The 24147-nt window shown below is 38.4% G+C and overlaps 2 protein-coding genes across 4 annotated transcripts in view; one reads left to right on the top strand and one right to left on the bottom strand.

Annotated features, from left to right (window-relative positions):
- Positions 1 to 1003: 1003 nt before the first annotated feature.
- gpr68 (G protein-coupled receptor 68) lies at positions 1004 to 20723 on the top strand. The gene is made up of 2 exons (XM_003214407.4): positions 1004 to 1748; positions 16418 to 20723. The coding sequence occupies exon 2, from the start codon at positions 16524 to 16526 to the stop codon at positions 17592 to 17594; it is 1071 nt and encodes a 356-aa protein (XP_003214455.2). The 5' UTR covers positions 1004 to 1748; positions 16418 to 16523; the 3' UTR covers positions 17595 to 20723.
- Positions 20724 to 20850: 127 nt separating this feature from the next.
- The window catches only part of dglucy (D-glutamate cyclase), a 40219-nt gene continuing 36922 nt past the window's right edge, over positions 20851 to 24147 (bottom strand). For 2 of the 3 annotated variants that reach the window (XM_003214408.4, XM_008113926.3), the window contains exon 13: positions 20851 to 23274. In XM_003214408.4, the coding sequence (XP_003214456.2) occupies positions 23131 to 23274 (144 nt within the window). In that variant the 3' untranslated portion in view covers positions 20851 to 23130. The remainder of the gene's footprint in view (positions 23275 to 24147) is intronic. The other variant, XM_016990956.2, reaches the window with a different exon arrangement.

Here is a 24147-nt window from a genome sequence, read left to right as displayed (position 1 = left end):
TTGAAATACATTAAAAATATATAGCCCCCCCCCCCAATTCCCATCCACCCCATCCCCAGTAGCCTGCTTCTCCAGTTGATAAATGCCTGATGACGACATAAGTATATTTTTAGATGCCTGCAAAAGGTAAGCAGAGGTGGTGCCATCCTGGTCTCTCTTTGGATGGGGTTCCAGAGTCTGGGAACAGCCACCAAAAAGACCCCTTCTTCTCACCAAGTGTGCTTGAGAGGATGGTGGGACAGAGAGAAGGCTCTTTCCAGGTGATCGTAGAGTTCAAGCAGGTTCAAACATCTGAATGTAGAAGTTTGTTAACTGTGCTTTACATCTAATAACATCAGAGTGGCATTTTGGTTTGAGACAGATCTTCAATACAGTTTTCCAACAGTTCTCTGTAGTAACAGAGAGAGGTCTTCTACCTCCCTTGACAAATGGGGAAACTCAGAATATCCTTGCTTATGTCTCCAACTGCAAGTCTTTCCACTTTCTAAGGACAAAAAGTAGTTATCTCATCCATTTGAGCTTTCGAAGTTAAAGAAAAAAAATCTTGAATTAGTCACCTAAAATTGATTCCAATGTAGGATCAGATTTACAGTCTGAAGAGGATGTGTTCAGTATTTTTATTGTTATGCAATGTAACTTGTATCATGTTTTATAATCTTAAAAGTTCCTTCCCCCCTTTCTCCATTGTTTTTCCCTTCCACTACACAACTGCTTTTCCCATGTTTATATTAACAGCCTTATCCATGGTAGCAGCAGTTGGCAAGCCTGTGGCTTATTACATTTAGCTTTGGTTTTCAAGACTGAAAGCAATATTCCCAAGGTAGGTGTTTATATTTTAAATAATGTTTTTTACAAGGTTAATAGCAAAGCATCTGTGTGGCCTAATTTAAAGAGACAGTCCTCTGTCTGAAAGATATCTGATCAACCTGTGGGTCCCTATGTGTTTTGACCTACAACTCCCAGAAATACCAGACAGTTCACCAGCTGTTGGGATTTCTGGGAGTTGAAGGCCAAACATCTGGGGACCCACAGGTCGAGAACCACTGTTTCAGAGGGAACACCTCTCCAGGAATCTCTACGTCAGTGGTTCTCAACCTGGGGTTCCCAGATGTTTTTGGCCGTCAACTCCTGGAAATCCCAACAGCTGGTAAAATGGCTGAGATTTCTGGAAGTTGTAGGCCAAAAACATCTGGGAAACCCAGGTTGAGAATAACTGCATTAAGTCCTCTGGCACAACTAACTTCCACTAGAGATTGATAATAGAATCACACTGGAGGACCTACAAATGCCCAGAGGAGTGTTCTCTCTAGGAGTCTCTAGGTCCTCAAGCACAATTATGTGGTTAACATCCACCTGAAGCCAGCAATAGAGTTTCACTGGGGGACATAGATATCCCTACAGAAAACATCTTAAACAAATCTGTGATTAATCAAATCTGCAAAAGTCAAACTTGCACACCTGGAGGCCGGCTATACTTCACACTGCCTAATGGTAGGACTGGCTCTGCAAGAACCAAGATGCTGGACAATATGCTCTGTGTGATCTCAGTGTTTGTTCAGACATAGGAAGGACAAGAACAGCAGCTAAGTGTAGCATGAACTGCTGCTGCTGCTCCTCCTCCGTCTCAGTGACAGCTGAGCTCTGTGCTGGGAGGTGGTTAGTCAGTTGTGGGCAAGAAAAGCAGAAGAACTCTGCAGCTTCACAAGCTGAGAATGTTTGACTCCTGATAACATGGTACTTTTTTACCGGTAAGTCTTATCACTGTATTGTTAATTATTTTAGTAACTCTAAAATTAGCAACAAATTTAGACATTTCACATATTTGTATTTCTTTGATTATATACTGGGATTGTTCAAGTTCTTATTCCTCGAAGCTTCTAAAAATCTGTCAAGGTAAATATAACATCTAAGCAAATTTTCTTGGGAATTAAAATAAAATAGCAGACACTCTGGTGAAGGGTTTTGTGGGAAAACTCAGTTGGTTTGAAGTAAGTATCATGAGTAGGAATTGCTATATTTTGAAGGAGGAAATTGGTAAAATTACTTCTGAATATTCCTTGCCTAAAAACAGTCATAAAATTAATGAGGTCACCATAAGTTGGTAGGCTATTTGAAGGCACACACACACACAATATATTTAAGTTCTTAATGTTACTTTGTGGTGTAGTTGTCACCAGTTGATTTGGTTCTGAAACAAGTTCTGCACACCTACCTAGAGCAATATACCATTGTACGCAATGGGGCTTACTTCTGAGTAGATTGCAGTCATAACCACAGGTGAATATTCACTATCAGGCTACCTGCTGTATTTGTACCCTGGGGCAATCACTGTATGCTGTCATGCTTATGTCTTGCTTTCTATAGGCCACTGCTTGACTCATGTTGGAACAGAATGCTGGAATATATAGGATCCAGCACAGTTATATCAGGCTACTTAAAAGAGGCGCTACACTGTTTTGAAAATAGTTTTCACATAACATGCAAATACACCTCATTCTATAACTTTTGGACTACTCTCAGATAGGGAATAGCCATGCATCTCTGCTCAGTATCTCCTCCCCAGGGTTTTATTTGCTTCTAAGGCATCGGAAACAGGCTGTAATTCAGAAAACCATTGGGAAGGAATATAATCTTTGTCAATTAAATTAGAAAGCAAGCCAAGGAAACAGATCTTAGCTAAATTTTCTAAGCTCTGTGCTGTTTGACCACAATGCAAGCTTTTTTGGCAGGTGATGGTGATATAAAAAAAGAGAAGCTGGAATACACAAGCTGCAAGATTCCTATATATATTGAGCAGGGGGTTGAGCTTGATGTCCTCAGGGACCCCACCAACTCTACAATATCTAAAGCTAGGAGGATAGAAATAATTGATGCTTACGGCCACAATATCATTGTTATTGTTACTTATTAGCAGTTAAATCAATTTAAAAAGAACAACATACACAGCACATAGAAGCCTCTTTTCCCCCAAGCAACTGGTCTTCAAATCCTGCTAAAGGTGAGCAACATTTGCCAACCTACAAAATAATAAAAAAGAAGGATACAGGTCTAATGTCTCTAGAAATTGAGTTCTAGGTCCTTGGAGCAGCCACAGAGAAGACCTCAAGACACAGGCCAAGTCATATATTTATTATTTATTTATTTACCCCATTTGTATCCCACCTTTCTCACCCCAAAGGGGACTCAAGGCAGCTCACACAAGGCTCTTGTTCAATACCTTCAGAGCACATATCAGACATCTATATAGATAGATGTCTTTCAGATAAACTAGACTTAAACCCTGTCACCCAACCAAAGCTGGAGAAAAAATATTTTGGTTGAAACTCCAGAATCCTAGGGTGACTATTCTATCCAAGGGATTCAAGGAGTCATAGCCACAAAAAGTAATCTCTCTGAGCTTCGCTCCCAATATTCTTTCTGCACAGCGCTGGAATGTTTGGTTCATCTTCACTCTCCTAATACCACTCATTCCCTCTCCCTTGCCATTCTCCCCTCCTCTTTATGGCTATATAGGAAAATCCTAGGAACTGTAATTGGTTTGAAAATTGTTTTTTTTTTTCATTTAAAACAGCAACAAAATTGGGAAAGAGTTGATGATGTGTAGTCATGAGTTAAATATCTGCAGTGGGGTGACAGCTGTAATATCTTACCTTCAGCATGGACTCATCTGGCCTCAGACTTCTATGCAATTGTTCGAGTAATACTTTGACTGCTCAAGAAACACCCTTCCACAGCTGCTTGGCCAAACGTCTTTCCTCTCTTTGGTCAGACGCCTCCTTTCAGGCCAGTCTCCACCACACCACCCACAAGGAGAGGCTCAGGCATTCGTTTATTTGCAGTTTGTTCCACGAGGCCAGGAAGAGCCGCCTGTTCTCTCCAATTCTACAAATTCCTATTGTTTCCATCTAAATTTGCTCCTCTCTAAGGGCTATTTCAGATGTGACGCATTTCCTACAGGAAAAGCCTTGGGGTATGAGGAATATCTAGTACAAAATTGGAACACCTTTTTTTGTGAATTGCCTTCATCTATCAGCTTTTGCTACATTTTTGTGTGGGTAACTGGTGACTGGCTAACTGAAAAATCTCAGGGTGAGTATTTAGTAAAGTACTCACATGGTTTTGCCAATGCAAAATAATGGTGGTGGTATTCAGAGTGTGGCTGGTCCATGGTCAGTAGGTACATTTGGCTCCCAAGTTTTCCTTGAGGCACACACAATAGCAGGTGTTTGGAAATGGTCTGGTAGACCTGCATACATATGGCAGCAGTCAAAGATGGACCTATGTTCGCCAATAGTGGCACACTGTTTCCTGATTAACTTTAAAGCCATTGTGGGCTTTAAAGTCATTTCTGATCTATGGCAATCCTAAAACAAACCTGTTGCAAGATTTTCTGGGGCTGAGCATGTGTGACATGCCCATGATCACCAGAGGCCTTTCATGGCCAATTGGAGAATCAAACCTGATCTCTAGTGCCATAGTCCAACACCTAAACCACTATATCATACTGAGTCTCTCCTGACAAGCTACCAGAGTGAAAATTTTTATCTTGACTGATGGAAGGATCAGGTCTCTACTCTTATTATAAACTTCAAATCTTGTGTGTTTTTGAACGAGGGTATCAGCCCATGACTTTTGTATGTGAACAGGTTACTAAGGTAGGAATGGTTCCTTCAAGCACTTGGATAGCAATAACTAATGCATTGAGGTAATCCAGATTGGATGTTACTAGAGCAAGGATAGCTCTGGTCAGCCTATCTCTCACTAGAAAAGGTCAGAGCTGGAAGATCAGATATGTAGAAAGACATATGTCTAACTCAAGCATTACCTACATAGTTTAAATCGAAACATCCCCACCTCCATCCCTACTTTCCTGATGTGGAAGAGAGGTTCTGATTCACATGAAGCAATTCACAGTGAAAGCAAGAATCCCAATTCTTTATTGCTTCTGTAGAAAAGGTCTTTACAAAAAAAATCCTTTAATTTTGCCTCTTTTCACATGAGTAAAGCAAAGATGGAGGGAAAAGAACAGTGACACCCGTACTGAGTTTTGTCTGCTGTTAGTTGGCTTTAAAACAGACTTCGTACAGGATACATTTTGATAGTCATGACACATGAACTACTCATCTTAAACTGAGGAGGAACACATGGCGAGTCTCTACAGCCTATAGATCAGTGGTTCCCACCCTGTGGTCCATGGACCACCAATGGTCCCCAAGAACTAAAATATGGTCCGCGGCCTCATGGTTATTACACCATTGCAACAAGAGTGACTGATCTCTCGAAACCCTCTTATAGTGCCAAGGCGATGAGGATGTCGGAAGGGGAGAGGGTGACTACGAAAGGCACAATAACAAACATCCTGACTGCTGCTTCTCCTCCTCCCTCCCCCTGAGGGGAATCGTTCCATGTGGCTCCTGGAAGCATTGGCACCTTGGTGTCATTGTTTTTGGGCCTGTTCCTGGGATTATTTGGGGTGCTGATTCAGAAAATTGCATTAGATAGATCACATCAGCTCTAGATTGTTAAATATGGTTTTTGTGGGTGAGCAGATGGCAACTACTGGATGGCATATGTTCTGTATCAGAAACTAGAGATTATGAGGTCTAGCCAATGCAATTTTCTTAATCAGCACCCCAATAACCAAACCGAATCTAAAGTTGACCAAAACTGATTGGTAACCCTTTTAGTACTAATGTTGGAGAGTGGTCCCTGGTCAAAAAAGGGTTGGGAACCACTGCTATATACACTGAAGGCAGGTTAAAAAAACCCTTTAATTTCCTCTCTTCACACTAATTAATAGTGCTTCTTCTCCATCAAAAAATAGTTTCTCTTACTGTCATTTGGTAGGCTACCTCTCTTGGATGTAGACTATTTTTGCTGTTTAGCTCCAGCTATGAATGGATCCATAATGGCTGTTCTGGTTGCCATACCAATATCTTACATTGGTCTTGTGAGCCATATGTTGCATTCCATAACTCTGTGTCTCTTGCTGTTGTTGCAATAACACTCAGGTTTTTGGGTTTCCTTTTTATGAAATCTGATAAATGTCACTGTGCAAAAGATTTCTTATGGCTGATTCCGCTGCAAGGGTAGGATTAATCAGGAAAATCCATTTAGTCATCCACTTTTGTTCTATTAAGGAACTAATTTCCAGTGACAAAGAAGCAGCACTTCCATGGTGGATCATGCACTCCAGAAGTGTACTGAAAATACTTTCTTGAAAATAATGTGAGAAGATGTGAAGCAACATTTAGAAATGCTGGAACTCCAAACTCGTATCACAATAAGATAGGATATGCCCTCCATATCCTATCTTATTGCGGATAGCACAAAGCTAGGTTTTCAGACCTCAGTAGATGTGTGTGTATGTGTAAAACTGTTTTATCACAAAAGGAAAATGCAGCAAGCAGTTTGTCTTGGGGGGCGGGGGAGTCCCACTCTATAAAGAATTCAAAATCAAAGCAGAAATTTCTAAAGGGACACCAACATTTCAAGATGAGAAAAGGCCAGGAACAGCCCTAAGGATTTAAAATCTTCCATCCCAAATTCTGAAGGTTCCTTTGGTGTCTAGCTTTTTATCAGATACTGAAGAGAGAATTCCACTCTTACCCATCTTTTTCCCCCTGAAAGTGAGGTTAAATTGTATCTGATTCATGCCATTCTTTGATTATAGATGACCATTGTGAAAGTAAAAAATTAAAAATTATTTTCCTTCAGAGAAGGCTTGTATAGAAATGTATAGGTCCTTCAACATGTTCAATTTCCACTGGAAGATAACCACAGAATCACATTTGAGGGCCTAGAGATTTATAGAAAGGTGTTCATTTTAGGAATCTCTAGATTCTCCAATGTGACTTTATGGTCCACATTCAGAGGAGGTGCACTGGAGGACCTTGGGATTCCCAGAGAGCGCATTTTACTCAGTTCTGGGAACAATCAAATCCCTAAAAGAGAAACCTTCAAATGTGGAGGGCTGGCTGGAGCAGCTCCTGGGATCCTCCATGTCTGTGGGGCGATTAATCTGGACTGTGTTTTAGAGATAGTGATCAGAGATGCTGAATCCTATCATAATGAGGTCAGGAGAGATCATTTAAAGTTCAGACCAGAATTCAGATCACACACCATTCCAATGACACAAGAAGCACCAGATTTTATTTTAATGATGTAAGTTTAGGCCCACAGAGCAAGAGAAAGAGCTCAGTACCTTCTATAGACTGTTGCAATACGTTTGCTGAATGTTTAAAAAATGAGTTTTCACCCCCATTGGAACAAGTTAATTGAAAGGTGACTCCCAACATATGAACCCTGAAGTGCTTGTAGATTACAACTCCGAGAATTGCTCAGCATTGGTCATGCTGATCAAGACTCCTGGATATTGGGAATCACTGCATTACACACCACCTGCTTCATTTTTGTTAAATTAGTTTAGCTTGCAGTTCTTTGGCCATACAAAAGAACAAAGATTGCTGGGGAGGCAGGTTACCTTGGTGATCTTGGAGAGTTCTTTCTTCATGGTTTCTTCAACATGTGCAGCTGCTTCAGGTGTAGGTCCCGATCTCATACAGTAGTTATCTGGGCAAAGTAATATCTGACATGTTTATGCTTTTGGCAGGACAATTTTCCGTTACTATGCAAACTAAATATAAACAGCTGTGGCTCATGAAAACTGTGGCACACTCCATCCAGTATTGCGTTTTAAGTTTTCAGCAGTTCTTGTTAGGCTCTGGACCCATAACAATTTTTGTTAGGGATAAGATAAAGGTAAAGGTTTCCCCTGATGTTAAGTCCAGTTGTGTCCGACACTGGGGGTTGGTGCTCATCTCCATTTCTAAGCTGAAGAGCTGGCATTTTCCATAGACACCTCCAAGGTCATGTGGCCAGCATGACTGCATGGAGCGCTGTTACCTTCCCGCCGGAGTGGTACCTATTGATCTACTCACATTGGCATGTTTTCGAACTGCTAGGTTGGCAGAAGCTGGAGCTAACAGCGGGCGCTCACTCCGCTCCCCGGGTTTGAACCTGGGACCTTTCGGTCTGCAAGTTCAGCAGCTCAGCACTTTAACACACTGAGCCACCAGAGGCTCCTTTGTTAGGGATACCTATCCTAAAATATAGCAGAGCATCCAAAAACAAGCAGAATGCTAAAAGTTGAGCATTCAGCTCATGAGCCAGCAGTGTGAGGTGCTGTTGGTTGGCCTGTAAAGAATTCAGAGCTTAGGCAGGCAAAGATGCAGAGTTCAATTTAAAAAATCACAAAAGGTTTATTTACAATAATAAAGAATAACTGCATTTCTTAATAATCAAGAACTGAGTCTGAGCTACTCTAACACCCATCTAAGGTTTCAAAGAGAGGGAAAACCACTAAGCATTACATCTCTGCACAGCATATACTCTTTATACGAAAGATGCAAGAGAACATTAGTCAGATTCAAAAAACGCTTGCAGTAGAAAAATATCAATTCTACACAACCAATCAGAATGAGAGCAGAAAACAAAGAGGAGAGAATAGATACATTCCCAACTGTCATACCGAAGACATGAGGGAAGGGAAACCCTTCGTCTATACTAAGCTAACTAAACTGTTCCTCACTGAGGACTTCAGACTTGAGCAGTGTGGGGTTGACCTCCAACAGTTCTGGCTTGACAGGGGCAGTCCCTATGAATCCTTTACCGTCCCTCGTATTCACTTGCATTTAAAATGCCCCAGCTTTTCTCTCCTCCTTCCACTTTCTCTCGTGAGCTTAGTTCAACTGCGTACCATCTTGGCCATACTCTTGTTTGTTTACTCATATGTATCACAGTTTAAATTTGTGAAATATTGCAGAAAATATGCAAAAAAGAGGCTATTTCTAAGCTCCAGAAAGTTCCAAACACAGAGACATTTCCATGTGCGTGAGTCATAGAAACCAGGCACAACAGTAATTGTTTCAAATATGAGAGCTACAACACTGCACCTCCCGAGCAACTATAATCCTGGCCTTGTTTGTTTGGGCAGAATTGGCAGGCAACATTCATTTAAAGTGCTTTTGTTGTTGCTGTTTGCAAGCTATATTTGGACTTAATCCACGGTTTGTGTTACAAATTGCCAACAGTGTTGCATCCATTGCTGTATTGTGAGCCGAGAGGAAATTATTTGGTTGAACACAATAGCATCTGAGTCTGAAGTTAAAAAAAAATGAAGGGAATTGTATTGAATACTTGATTTTCAAACTGAATCAAATTATTTCCATCTTGTCTGTTATAAACACTCGTTCATATGAATCATGCTTTCTACTTCACACCTGACATTTCAATAGGCAGATGTAAGGATAATTTTGCTCTAAAGTTCCCTAAACTGTTTTATAGGTGTGATAAATAAAACTATGGTGCTTGGTCACGATCTGTTATTATTTCCAGGAACTGTGTGAAAAATGTTAGCCTTACTCTAGTACCTACTTGGAGGGAATACAAAATGCTAGTGTAGGTACCTTGAAAATAGTTGATTGAGGCCAAGATCATAATCTCTTCAGTAGAACATGAGTTTCCACCAGCAGAATTACATTTCTATTAGACTGCACGTATTGAATGCATGGCACAACATATGTGGAGAAATGGCCAATGTGCATAGCTGACATCCCATTTGTACACTACTTGTGAACTCTGACATGCTACTGCACATGCAATGAGTCTGTATGTGGAAGCCCACTGTCAGCTTCATATGACCATGGTCCTCAATTTTGTGTCAATTTGTTTCATCACTGAATAGTTTAACATCAAATCCATGAAATAAGTATAACTTTCCCCCTTCTAAATTAAGCATGCACTGGAATTTTGGAGGAGAGATTCAAACAACTTCCTATTTTTATGTAAAAAATTACGCAACTGCTTGCTTATGGGGTTAAAAACCCAAACAAACAGTAGACACCAATTGATTTGCTCGCCTCTGTCAAACATCTACCTGTGTGAATTTTCAGATAAAAAGCATTAAAATCCATCCATCCTTATTCTCTTCTCTTTTTCTTCTCTTTTTTCTTTTTTCATTCTTTTTGCTATTTTATTCTCAATAAAAATGAATTATATAAAAAAAATCCATTCATCTATTTGGGTCCTGACCCAGAGGGGAACCATACATATTTAAGTTTGAATTTACAAATCAAAGATATAGCTGTTTTAATCTGGAAGTGCCTGGTACATGTTTAACATTTTGTGTCATTTGAATCTGATTTTTGTCTGCCCTGATGGTTATGACATGGAGTGTAGGATGCTTTTCTTTTGAAGTCTCACAGTGTTTAAATGCTGGTTCATATTGTTCCTCTCCAGTTTCAAGTGCCACTGGTATGGCAGCCTTAAACCACTCTAATACAATATAAATAAAGGGTTTGAAACTCTTCTCCGAAGTTTGCCCTCCTCTGAGTAAGGCTGTAGGGAGGAAGGAGAGATTTATTACATTTTAGTCTACTTACAGGAGGCAAATGTTCTTTTGGACAGAATGATGGATCTTCCTTCCATATGGGTGTAGATAACTGGATCCTAGCTGATAATTCTTTGTATTTTGCCATGAACTCTGTTTTGAAGAAAGCATGGGCCAATAACAACGCAGTAATAAACTGCATGCCAAAATAGTCTGAAAACAGATGCTACACAGTACAGATGAAATTCTTGCTGAATGTCAAATCTCTGGTTGAAATTGGTAATGTCAAAAATAAAGTGTGGGCTTTTTTAGTGGATGGGTAGGCTGGAACAATTTACAACACTCTTTAGTTATTGCCCTTGTGGTTGACAAAGTAATTCCTAGTGGAAACCTTAGAACAAACTTCCTGTTGGGTGACCAACACAGTTAAAACATCCAGGGCAACCAAGGTTAATTCTTCTGTGCTTCCAGACTCTTAAAAAATAAGTTAAATAGCTATGTGAATATAGTAAAATGGAAATGAAGTAATGTGGTTCTATGATTAATGCTATAAAGTTGTTGAGATGTCTGAAGATATAAATTTTGCTCATCACACCATGCTTATGTCATTATATACACGAAAGATTCCACCTGTTCACACTAACACAGTTTGTGAAGATTTGAAGACCTGAAGTTTGTATGTTATTCAAGCTGCTTGTACTAAAATCCGTTGCCATATTTTCCTTGCTAAGGTAGTTCAGCTGTTGTTGGCTTGCATCCAATTCTCTTTTTAGCCGATTTCCTGTTTAACATTGGTTATTTAATTGCATGTTTGGATTGCATCCGTTTAACCTGTGCCTGCTAGGTTCTGGGTTTATTGGTGTGCACATGTTGTCAGAAAAAGAGAAAGAAGAGAAATTGTTTTTCTGATATTTTAAGACATTTTTCACATTTTGATGATGCTCTTGTTGGGTTGCTGGTGGAAAGAAACAGTAGAAAAAGAGAAATATATAAACTACTGTAGTGAAGTAGATCAGGTTGGAAAATAATAAATAAGGATTTTTTTTCTTTGCTCTTATTGTCCATGCCTTCATTTCCCCACAGAGCCATTGAATCCAATATTCTTCAGTGACCTTTATGAACATTGCATATGAAATATAAAGTGCAGAAAGCGTCTGAAAAATAATAACTTCTGTCATAGCAGGCAACTTATTTCTTTTTAAATCAATAGGAGACTATATATCAACTTCAACTGCAAGTAGATTGGTTGCCCTGTTAGAATTAATGAGGACTTTGTTTTAGCTGTACTCAATAATGTCAATTCAATACAATTCTTAACAATGTGTGTGCCCGTTAGTTGTTAATAGAGCGGTCCTACAGTGTCTATTTCAAATATATCTTCTAGAAAATTAAAGCAAAAATATTGGCCTGAAATTTATAGACACAATAGTCATATGAATAATAGGATATGTGTAAAAAGGAAGCCAAGCAGACAAGGGAATTTCCAAGTGCAAATAAGTCCAGTCTTTTAGTTGATGTAATGAGTAATAATAATGTGTCTTATTTAGGGTGGAAATTATACACTGTTGACTAATTAGCCCATTGTTTATATTTTACTCAATGCTACAGTAGTGTTTTATTACCTCTGAAGGAATTATACACAGACATAGTATTATTTTGCAATGTAGTAGGGTAAAATGCCAAATGTACAGCTGTTACTGGGAAGGAAACGCTCTCATAAAGTGTAGAAAATTTGCAAGATGAAGTATTGTGGTAGTTTGAAACTGGAAATAACCATCTCAATTAGCTCTTCCTCATAAAATTCAGTGCTACTATGGCAGGCAGGGGAGGCATGATCCCAATCAATTTCCCCCCACCCCTTTGAAATCAGTGGAAGAAGTTACATCCCCTCAAATCCAATTGCTTGCAATTGGACTCAGGAAAACTTTTCCGAATTACTTCCATCATCCTTTGACATGGCTGGGAAAGAGAGCCGTCAAAATGGTAAAGTGTGAATCCTTCCTCTATTCTGCCTTGGTCAGACCACACCTGGAATACTGTGTCCAGTTTTGGGCACCGCAGATGAAGGGAGATGCTGACAAGCTGGAAAGCGTCCAGAGGAGGGCAACTAAAATGATTAAGGGTCTGGAGAACAAGCCCTATGAGGAGAGGCTTAAAGAGCTTGGCATGTTTAGCCTGCAGAAGAGAAGGCTGAGAGGAGACATGATAGCCATGTACAAATATGTGAGGGGAAGTCATAGGGAGGAGGGAGCAAGCTTATTTTCTGCTGCCCTGCAGACTAGGACACGGAACAATGGCTTCAAACTACAGGAAAGGAGATTCCACCTGAACATCAGGAAGAACTTCCTCACTGTGAGGGCTGTTCGGCAGTGGAACTCTCTCCCCCGGGCCGTGGTGGAGGCTCCTTCTTTGGAGGCTTTTAAGCAGAGGCTGGATGGCCATCTGTCGGGGGTGCTTTGAATGCGATTTCCTGCTTCTTAGCGGGGGGTTGGACTAGATGGCCCTTGAGGTCTCTTCCAACTCTACTATTCTATGATTCTATGATTCTATGATTCTATGATTCCTCTATATGCCCTAAGTCTAGAATAGAAAATATAGTAATTGGCTGTATACCTTTATTCATTTTAGTCTCCTTTATTTGGAGGGTATATGTTAATGACTTTTAGAAACAGTTTAGAGAGACCATGTACTTAAAGACTTGGATATGGATAGCTTTTTGAAAGACTCTTTCTGGGTTGGTTGTGTAGCCTTGGGAAGCCATTTCTCCCCATATTTATTTCCCTCAGCAAAAACAGGAAAAATGATGACATAGCACTGCTTTTATCACAGCAGGACATTTAAAAATGCATTGTAAAGTACACCCCAAGCAAAAACTACAAAGTGATTAGGTTAGGAGTGTTACTAAATTATTAATAGTGCGCAAGTACTCCTCAAGCAATGTCATTATCATCTGTTTGCTGTGATCCTCTGGCTGTGCCAGCGTAATATTTGAATTTCATATCTCGATCACAGCAGAGAAGATTGAAGATGAAATGTTACAGGGATAAGCTCAAAGGAAGGAATCTCTTTAGAGATTCTGCCACAGGATTAACTGAATATTCAAAATGGGACTTGTTGTTAGTTCACTCAGTCGCTTCCAATGCTCTGTGATCTCATGGACCAGCCCACACCAGAGCTCCCTGTCGGCTGTCGCCACTCCCAGATCCTTCAAGGTCAAGCCAGTCACTCCAAGGATAGCATCTATCCACCTTGCCCTTGGTCGGCCCCTCTTCCTTTTTCCTTCCATATTCCCCAGCACCATTATCTTCTCCAAGCTTTTCTGTCTTCTCATTATGTGGCCAAAGTACTTCATCTTTGCCTCTAATATCCTTCCCTCCAGTGAACAGTCAGGCTTTATTTCCTGGAGGATGGACTGGTTGGATCTTTTTGCGATCCAAGGCACTCTCAGAATTTTCCTCCAACACCACAGTTCAAAAGGGTTTATCTTCCTTCACTCAGCCTTCCTTATAGGTTACTACGGGGAATACCATTGCTTTAACTATACGGACCTTCGTTGTCAGTGTGATATCTCTACTCTTCAATATTTTATCAAGAGGTGGGTTTATTAATGGGAAACTTATATATACCAAGAGGAAGAAAAACAATATAATCTGTACCTACATTAGTTTAGATTGATTCCAATATCTTTTGCTTCTCAGGTTATTTTCCGTTGACCAGATACAAGTATCGGTAAGGCTGTACTCTTCTCCTCAGCCTCCGTAACAGAAGAGAGCCCTCCCTCTTAACAGTCATCTCATCAGGGCTAGTAGCCAGACTAGCCAAATCACTGATACAGCTACCCACTTGGATACTTTAAATGGAGACTAGTTAGATGTGCCTGTGGTTACTGATTTTTAGTAATATTAAATCTTCCTAGCTCTACCTACTCCTAATATCTTGTATGTCTATCAATCCCAGTTAGAAGGCATCTTCCTGTAGACTTCCAATAAGCATCTAGTTAGTTTTTGTCAAATACAGTCTTCTTTGGTTCAGAAAATAATGTTCTGAAAAAAGTCAGCCCTTAAACCAAAACAACTCCTAGTCCATCCTTGTTGGTTTCTCTCATGAGAACAACCTTGAGGCTGGATTGGCAATAGTGCTTCTGCTTGCAACTGCACAGTAAATCTGCCAAGCTTAGCTAAACATTTTTTACCTAATGAAAAATTTTCCCCATAGTCAATGCAAGCAAATATTGAAGCATCATCCATCATCCAGTATACATATTCATAGATTGAAATACATACATGATATGCCTCAAATATACATGACAGGACTCATACTCCTCCTGATAGCTCTTGCAAGAATTCCATGTCTTTGATCTGTTTCAGCATAGCTGTTCTTTTGTAACATGGCGCAGAAAATTTAAGTGTTATTGTGATACAGTTTATACAACACCATAGCAGTGACTTTGGATTTGTAGTACTCCAGTTTCAAACTGGACCAACCTATCGTTCCATTGATAAAAGGCCAGGATGTTATGTTGTGTATCACTCTTTTAATTTCTCGTTTTCCAAACTTTAAAGAATAAACTGACCATCTTATCTTCCTATTCTTTGATGTGTCAAACAATAGAATTTCCGACAACTACATTGTTTGAACTTTTTGCATGTCTTTGGATTAAAGCACTTATTTCCAAACAACCCTTGCTCATAAGATTAGATCTAAGGATAAGGTACTGATGTTGGCTGAATGCCTGAAGTTCTTCAGTGGATGAATGTGTCTTTATTGTAATGTGAGATTTGCCAGGGGTGTGTGAAACAGAACGATTTTTAAATGCAAGTTTGCACCCATTGTATACCTGCTACAGACTTCTGCAGGGCACTTTTTCTGCATTTTGACAAGGCTATGGAAAATGAAGCCTACAAGGAATAAAATCTCTTTTCTTTCCTGATCTACTACCCATATTTACTCAAATCTAGTGCACAATCGAATCTCAGGCACACCTCAATTTTCAAAACCCTGAAACCAAAAAAGTATTTGCTGGCAAATGTAATGTGCAGAAGCAAAAAGTGCACTCTTTGTAAGGTGTGCATTACAGTGGCTGCCTGCTTATAATTCCTTCTTTAAAAACAAAAGTGCTAGAACACCAATGCTTTCAGCAAAGGAACAGAAAATTTTGGGTGCATCTATGCTGTAGAATGCTGATGCTTCACCAAACTACAAATCCCAGCATTGTTTAGCATCGAGCCATGGCAATTAAATTAGAGATGACATCCCTCAAATTGGAGCTCCAGGTGCTCCTGAAGCAGCTTCCCCTTTTGCTTTGGCTCAGTACTAAGATTACTGTATTACCCAAATCTAATGCGCACCCTATTTTTGGGAAGGTAATTTTGCCAAAAAAGGTGAGAATTAGATTAGTGTAAATATGGCATATATACAGAATCCAGCTGGGAACTGAAGTCTTCATAAATGGACTTATATCTGCGGTAGTTAGAACTGAGCAGTTCCATAATGTCCATATAGAATAACCGGCTGCTATTTTATTATATTACTATGTTAGGGGGGCAGCAAAGTGACCAGCCTATGGTACATTGGGAACAATGTACAATGAAATAGATGTGCATTGATTTTGGTGTGCATCAGGACCCTCTTGCCAGTGTCCTATTACACACCTAACACAGTTTCTTATTGTCTCTGCTATGTAGCTCAGTATATATAAAGTTATGAAATGTACACCATGATTGAGGATTCTAACCTATGTTTTTGGTTACATCTTTATTCTATTCTGAGAATATTATAACAGACTGAGCACTAACATTCTGAAAGACTTCAACAATGGAGACATAGAACTTGAATCCAAACCCCAATATGTTTCTCTGAATTATATAATCCATTGTGGGGCCATGTAGCAGCTATGTACCCATTTTATTTATGCTGAGTTTCCTGATAATATAACATCCAAATAAAAAAACCCATATAGATGTGTTCTTTTGTCTTGTTGATAGTGGTGAATTTAATTATCACTGTTTTGTGATTTCCCCCTTGCAGGTGTTTAAGCAGTGACACTGATGTGAAGAAAATATAGAAATAATGAGATAGTAGATAAAAATAATGCCTGACCAGCCTGACCTTCTGTGGTTACTGAGTGGAGAACATGGAAAACTCTTCAGAGGATTTGATGGACAATACATTGAATTGTACCATTAATCATGACATACACCAGACAGTGTCGCCTGTGGTGTACATACTTGTCTTTATAATAGGACTCCCAGCCAACTGTCTTTCATTGTATTATGCCTACTTGCAGGTCAAGGCCAAGAATGAACTTGGAATCTACCTTTGCAATTTGACCATAGCGGATTTGCTCTATGTTTTTTCTTTGCCCTTTTGGATACAGTATGTTTTACAGCATGATAACTGGACTTATGATGAACTCTTATGCAAAATCTGTGGCATCCTCCTGTATGAAAATATCTACATCAGCGTAGCCTTCCTTTGCTGTATTTCAATTGACCGTTACCTGGCTGTGGTATACCCTTTTCACTTCCATCAGTTTAGGACAATGAAGGCTGCTACAGTGGTGAGCATCATTATTTGGGCCAAGGAAATTTTGACTTGCTGGCTAGTTTTTACACATGGGGAAGTGAGTAAAGATTCTGAGAGCCACGTGGTGTGTTTTGAGCATTATCCCATTAAAAATTGGGAACATAACATCAATTTTTACCGTTTTGCCGCTGGTTTCTTTTTTCCGTTTTTATTGCTAATTTTTTCTTACTATGGAATTCTTCGAGTTGTCCGCAAGAGTCATGGCACTCAGAAAAAAAAGAAGGTTCAAATTAAACGTTTGGTTTCAAGCACAATGGTCATTTTTATAGTTTGCTTTGGACCGTATCACGTACTGTTATTGACACGCAGCCTCTTTGAGACAAGTTGTGATTTCGCAGGCAGAATTTTCAATGTTTACCATATTTCTCTTTTGTTGACTACTTTTAATTGTGTTGCAGACCCAATATTGTATTGCTTCTCCAGTGAGAACACTTATCAGGATTTTGCCAAAATAAGAAACACTTGTTCAAAGCGCTTAAAATGCAGGAAGACAGAAACAGAAACCAAAGAATCCTATCCAATGAGTACTCCAGAAACTGTCAAAAAACTCAGGGGGCAGGCTGATGTTGACTCAGAGTTTTTGAGTAAAGTACAAGTTGCTCATGAAATGCAAGAATGATCAGCCATATCCAAAAGGAGTAATGTAAAGCCTCCACTGATTTATTTGTTCACTTCCTATAGATGTATAAGATCTATTTTACTCTTCCGAGAGGGTTCATGATTGAAAAACACAACGGTTTGACACCTATATTATTCCTTCCACATGGGGAATTCCTTACTTCCTTTAACATCATTCAGAACTTCTATCCAATTCTGGGTGATGATATATAAAATAGGCAATCATTTAACCATCATTATACATCCCATGCATAATGCTGGCTTACTATGCATCCAGGAGTGTAAGAATCTATTTTGTTTCCAATATTCTGAAATACTTTTACAGTTTGAAAACAATGAAACATTACTGGAGTGGACATGTGACCAAAATATTACATTTTTGTGATCATGTAAAAGGGGAAATGTGTAACATGTTTAAAATTCAAATTAGCATATTCTGTATTTTTATCAATGTATAGCATTTTAAAGCCTTGAAAACTGTCCTACTCATGTCTATCACATGAAAAAATGTAAATGCAGAAGCAAAAAGAATGGTGCCCCTTGAACCTTTTAAAAACAAAACCAGAAAAATGTTTTGATTATGAGTCAATATCTACACCATAATGACTCATAATAAAAAAGCACATATAGAAAAATGTGCAGCAAAACTTGGTATTTTAAAGCTTGTGTGTCTTTCGGGATTCTCAATTATGTGAGGGAGAGGTGCTAAACAATTTAGATTAATGTTTGCAAATGTTCAGTCTCACTGAAATCCTATAGCTGTGAATTTAGACCCTTAAATGTGTTCCCAAAGGATGAATGGGGATTTCAGTAACCAAAGTGGCAAATAGAACAGGCATGGGCAAACTTCGGCTCTCCAGGTGTTTTAGATTTCAACTCCCACAATTCCCAACAGCTGGTAAACTGGCTGGGATTTCTGGGAGTTGAAGTCCAAACACCTGGAAGGTCGAGGTTTGCCCTTGCCTGGTATAGAATGTACAAGAAGTTTAATTGGTAATTAAAACTTAAGAGGTAACAGGAGACCAAATTGAAATAGCTACATTTTCTTACTCTGAACAGAAAGCATAAAACTGCCCCTGCATAAAAATTAAGAGCTGCTGTAACATGCTAGAACACATTGCCAAAATGAAATATATCCCACTTTAGAAGAGGATGTTATTAGATTAGAATACATTGCCAAAACATTCGTACTCTAGGAGTGGATTAGTATTGTTTGGTTTAACGCTCAGTTTATTAAGTAGTTTTACTTTGGCCAAAGTACTGAACACATCATTTATCTCTTGATTTAAAATTTTGTTTTATTTTGTTTCTTTGCAGCTCTTTTTCAGTTTTATTCTACCCTTGCTGTTTTTTTGATCATGGGGTCACATTCTCCAGAGCTGAGTAAGATTGGCTTTAGCACGTGTTTAGTATCAGTTGTTAACATAAAAAATTCCAAAAGAATATAAAACACACATATGGATTAAAGATGATTAGAGACATTTGTTGATTTGATCACTGGTTTAGATGATGGTGATAGTTAAAGCAAAAGGACACAGATGGTAACTCTTACACAGCTGTTATCTAGGAGTTTCAAGTCTTATGATCTGAAGTAGATTTTTAAGGAAAATACTTACATTCCGAAACTTTTAAAACTGCAATACCGTATATATTCCTTTATAGGTCTAGAAATTTTAGTTAACCCCAAAATCCTGGGTTGATTTATTCACGGGTAATTCAAGTAGTGTACCTTAACCCATAACCAAAAAAGGAACCACCCCCTTTCCTAATTTACTCTCTGCCTTTTTAAAGGCCTTGCAGAAAAAAGTCAGTGATGCTTTCCTCTCTATGGAGAATGCCCTTTGACTCATCCATGGGTCATATCAAAATCCCAAGTTTTGACCTCCAAACATTCCCTCAACGTATTCATGAGGTCAACTTATATACAAGTATATATGGTAGCAAATATTTCCTGTGCTCTAGTATGGAGTGGGGAGGTCATCCAATCACAAGCCAGACTGGCTCTGGAGCCAGACTTCAGTCTGCTTTGATTATCTCCCCGTCTTGCACTCCCTGAAGGAATATTTGATAAAATTAGGGGAGAGCTTCTGCAATCTACTGCCAAAAATCATGCAAAATCCCTAGTTTTTGCAACTTCTTGCCAATAGAGCCAGATCAGATTATTTTGATGACCTGTTAGTACACAAAGATATTTTCATTAAAATAGGTTTCTATGTTTTAAATTGATTTGCTTTCTGAACTAGCCTTGTGTCTATTCATTGTTTGTGGGCTCTCAAACACATTTTTAGAATTATCTTGGGAAGTATTGAGCACATTTTAAGAAACAAGCTATAATGTTGTGATGCCATTTATTTTTATACTTCATTGCGTTTTAGTTTCTTTACTTTTACATTTAAATTGCACTTTTTCTCATGTATTAAATTGGTGTTCATCATGTTGAGTGTTATTTGTACTAGAAAGACTGAACATGCATTTAATAAATAAAATTACTGAGCATAATTAATAATGATAATTGTGTCTATGTACTTGAACAGTCACATAGAAACAAAGGTATTTTATACAAATGATCTGGTGTTGTGTAATATGCCTGCTTCTTCCTTCCAAATAGCAGCCTCTACTTAGAGGTTCAAGAATAAAACTGCTCAAAAACAGTTTTAGATAACTACAAAAGTCCTTCAGTCCACCAAAATGTCAATCCGAAAAAGTGCCTTAGCGTTGTAATTTCTCCCCTCATAGCAGTGCATGGGACAATGATGTGACTTTACAAAACTATTTCAAATTATTATTTGACTAATAATTAGCCATCTGCTGATCTGAGGTGTAAGTTCTCTTATTCGTAGGATCACCATAAATCAAAGCGAGCTTGACAGCACATAGCAAAAAAAGTGGCTGGCATCCTGTTAAGTAATTACAATATCATAAAGCCAATTTACATCATCATAATTTAATTCACTTTTATGGTGGTTGCATGGAAAATGTTCGTAAACCCTACCTTTTAAACGACACAGTCTTCCCAAGAGACAGGCACTTTGGCTTAAAAGGTAGATTTAGGGGGTAGCAATAGGATCTCTGCCAATGTCTTTTAAGAAACAGGGCCATGAAGACTTCACAAATGTATGTAGGGTTTACTGGGTGTTTCACTAAAGGACTATATGTTTATGTATCAAAGACAGGTAACATATTTACCCAGATTAATATGCTAATGCTTAAAGCTTTTCTCTCTATATCATCTTTATAGAAAACACATCCATTTTGAATGATGTATTCAACCACATATTTATTAACAAAGATTACAAATACTAAAGATTGCTGAGGATACACTAACATTGAAATAGTCATATACTGTAATGCTAATTTTTTTACAAATGAAGTACTTTTGATTGTTTAGGAATTTCAGGTAATTCAGGAGGAAAGGTGAAAGATAGATGTTTAGGTTAGCAGAACTTGGCCACAAAGGCAAATAAACCATAACAGCACTGTGAATCTCTATTTATTCTTCATAAATACAGATTATCCTCTTCCTCCTCCTATACCCAGCCACTGCACTTTATTCTGGTTCATCCTATTAGAGGGTGCATGATATTGCACATATACACATTTATTACCTTGCCTCCAATTTTGAATATGCTCAATGCGCCTGGCTATTGGTTATCTGCTGCGAGTATGTTTTTATTCTATTTTATATTCTTCATGCTTTTATTATTATATGTTTTAAATGTATTTATGTTGCATTGTTGTTGTTGTTGTTGTTGTTATTTTAAAACATTTACCAATGACAAGGCTGGCTCCAGATTGCTTCCAGGTAAAAATTCCATCTCATATCGTGTTTCCTTGAAGGACCAAGGACAGAGAGGCAACTGTCACTGACCTGCCCTTCCACTTGCAGATTTTGTTTGTTGTGTGCCTTCAAGTTGTTTCCAATTCTAAGCAATTCTAAGATGAACCTAGCATGGGTTTTTCTGTGTTAGAATTGTTCAGAGAGGGCATATATCTTTGACTTTCTCTGAGTATGACTTCCCCAAGGCTATCCATTGTGTTTCCATGGCAAAGTGGGGATCTGAACCCTGATCTTCATGGACTCTTAGCCCAAGATTCAAATCATTACACAACACAGCGTTATATTCTACTAAAAGCTGGTCTTAAAAAGTCATGGAGAATGAGATGCAGACTTGAGATTATAGCATTCTCAGTCCCATCTGTGAACAGGAACAGTTCTACCATTTATAGAAAGGGGACATCTGAAAGGTGGACATTAGTGGCAAAGTCCTCCAAACAATTCTATCATTGATACATCATTTAGTATCAAGTCAATGAGCTTAGATAAAATGCTACCATGGTCACAAAGACAAGAATTGATGTTTTGTTTCAATTTTTTATCTACCACAGTTTAGTGTTATCTCTTTTAAGTGATCAATTTTAAGTAGGATTTATGGATACAAACCAGCTTCATGAACTATGATTTGAAGCAGATTTTTAATTTAATAAATCACAATTAAGAATAATTATATTTCTCATGATCTGGGTATAAATTAAAAGTGCAAGTTAAAATGGAAGTAAAAGAGTCTGATGTCTTTCCTGAGGCCTCACTGGGGGAAGACCGGAATGAAGGACTGCAGAAGAGAAGTGGAGCCTTTTCCAGGCTCACTTGTGCAGGGCTGGCCCAAGAAAGTCTTCTGCCTGGGACAAGGCAAGACAGTTCCCTTTACAGCCATTCTAGGTATTGAAGCCAAGTAGACTGTTGTTCAACACACACTGATGTGCCACCATTCTACATAATACCCAAGGAAAACGGATTATTTTAAATCATTTTAAATCATAGGAGTTCACATCATGCACACACTTAACAATTGCTCCCAGCTTCAGAGTAACTGCAGTCCCTTCATTCTGCATAACTGATGGACCTACCATCATGTAATGCTAAACCACAGTTTAATATTATGTCTAAATGTGTCCAATATGTTTGTTTTACCGAATTATGGAAAAAATAGACAGTTGAACTGTTTTCTAATAACAGAAGAAGTAGCTACTGCCAGAATTCTTGTTTTAATAAATAATCTGGAAGATAAGGACTTAGATGGATGATCTCTCTCTCTCTCTCTCTCTCTCTATATATATATATATATATATATATGTGTGTGTGTGTGTGTGTGAGAGAGAGAGAGAGAGAGAGAGAGAGATCAATTTGTTTTTGAATATGATAAAGGCAGATATCTGTACAAATGAATTTTAGAAAGTTAATTCAAGAAGGCATAATTTTGAATGTCTACTGAGTAATTTAGATTTCTACAGACTTCACAAGCAATAGGCTAGTTTATCTACAACAGTCTCAATGGGGTAGACTATGTCTGCAGGCTCATAATCTGTGGAGAGACTGCAAACGTACCTGTGTGTGTGTCCTGGAACTACACCCCCATAGATACTGAGGGTCCACTGTAATGGTATCTGTTAACAAGGGGATGATAGCACTTTTCTCTCTGGAAGAATTAAACAAAACGTGTTTTAAAATGACCAACCTATCATCTCTTGTTAAGGAAGGGTTACATCAGAGTTGCCTTCAACAGCCTCTCTATCATAAGTGAGTGGACATTATAGAAAGGCAGACCATCCACTTCCATTTCCAAACTAGCAGTTCTTCCACTGCGGACTTCATTCTGCTGTAATATGTGGAGCAACTTTTCTTCCTAGGTATTGAAACAGACAACACAGTATTTCAGATTTACTTCAACATAGTATGGGCAACCATCCCTTATATCTTGTGATATCGTCAATTTCTACTAAAATATAGCACATAACATAATAAAATGATGGATAAATCTGTTTTCCTCTAATTCTATGTGATATGTTACAAATAACCTCCTCAAATTCTCTTTTGTTAAAATCATTCCTATAGAATTAATTATAATTTATTCAATACTATACTGCAACTTCAAGAGGCATAACATTAGACAGCATATAATAAGGAATGCATAAAGTTTAACAGTTATATGTACCAAGAATAGTGTCACACAAAATATTTCAAAAGGTTCATTTTGCCAAAACCAGTAATACACCAAGAGTATTAATTGGTACCACTGAAATGCATAGTGGAAACCCAAAGAACATTTTTTGGTCGTGAGAATCAAATTAGGCTGTATCAGCTAACTCGATCTGATTTTAGTGAGAAAATTTAAATTCATCAAATACTTTTTCACCCAGATATTCTTCAGAGTAGTTCTGGTGACAAAGAACTAGGCTGGGCCCACCCTTTTAAGCATCCCATGGGCAGCCATGGCAGTGTTGTTCCACATGGGATTCAATGACTGAAATTGCTATTTTAATTATTTAAAAACTGGATTCTAGAATTATTTTAGACTGCTTTTAAGATGTTTAGATATTTTAATGTGTTTAGAAATGTTTTTAATCTTTGTATTTTAATTCATACACATTGTATGGAAGTTTTTTATTCCCTTTTCAAATGAATATCTGTGTCAAAAAGAGAACAATGTATTCAGTTCAAGAAAGGTAGTTCAGCACTTATTTTTCAAATTCACAGTAACAGCCATTTTTCTCAGCAG

The sequence above is a fragment of the Anolis carolinensis genome, chromosome 1 (assembly GCF_035594765.1).
Source record: "Anolis carolinensis isolate JA03-04 chromosome 1, rAnoCar3.1.pri, whole genome shotgun sequence".
NCBI classification, from domain to species: Eukaryota; Metazoa; Chordata; class Lepidosauria; order Squamata; family Dactyloidae; genus Anolis; species Anolis carolinensis.
The sequence above is the reverse complement of the archived record's forward strand: the minus strand, read 5'-3'. Positions and strand labels throughout refer to the sequence as shown.